A 594-nucleotide genomic window follows, 5' to 3' on the forward strand; every position below is an offset into this window, starting at 1 on the left:
CGCCTCCGCTAGTAGGCTTACTGATAACCCCCTTGCAGAGCCTCCTGCTTCTCCAGGCCCGAGAGGACTCCCCCACAGCCTGCCGGGACTAGGACAGTCCTCAGCCTCCCTCGATCTCCAGGGTGAAAGTGCTCTTGAGCCACTGCAGAAGCAGCCAGAGGGGGCGAAGCCAATGAGTCCTCGGCGCTGCCGCTGTCTGGGCCGCCTGGCTCTCCCTTCCCACTGCCCCCTTCCTTCCCCAGCTGCCCGGTCCTCCAGGCCTCTGGAGGAGACTGGGGTCACGGCGGGCACGCAGGTCCACCGTGGGTCTGTGGAGCTGCCACAGCCCAGCTCAGGTCCGGGAAGGCGGGTCGTCGGGCGGTGGGGCTCTTCTGTCACACCCGCCACAGCTGCCAGCCCTCCCGCTCCCTACAACAGGGACCTACAGGCAGCGTTAGAAAATAATGAAATTTATTCTCTAGGGAATGGGGCCACCCTTCTCCGTCTAGGATGCCATCCACCCTTAAATAGAAAGGAGGAGCCACGCCCGGTCACTCGGCGGGCAGTGGGCACTCGGGAGCTTCGGGCGGGGTCTCTGCCGGCGCGGGCTGGCCG

General features: G+C 65.3%; 1 protein-coding gene across 1 annotated transcript in view; it reads right to left on the bottom strand.

Annotated features, from left to right (window-relative positions):
* Positions 1-17: 17 nt before the first annotated feature.
* Zbtb17 (zinc finger and BTB domain containing 17) overlaps positions 18-594 on the bottom strand; it is a 22,638-nt gene continuing 22,061 nt past the window's right edge. Inside the window, 1 exon segment of the mRNA XM_033767957.1 lies at positions 18-262. Within this exon segment, the coding sequence (XP_033623848.1) occupies positions 18-262 (245 nt within the window).

This window comes from Fukomys damarensis, unplaced genomic scaffold (assembly GCF_012274545.1).
Source record: "Fukomys damarensis isolate Sample0158 unplaced genomic scaffold, DMR_v1.0_HiC HiC_scaffold_23, whole genome shotgun sequence".
Taxonomy (NCBI): Eukaryota; Metazoa; Chordata; class Mammalia; order Rodentia; family Bathyergidae; genus Fukomys; species Fukomys damarensis.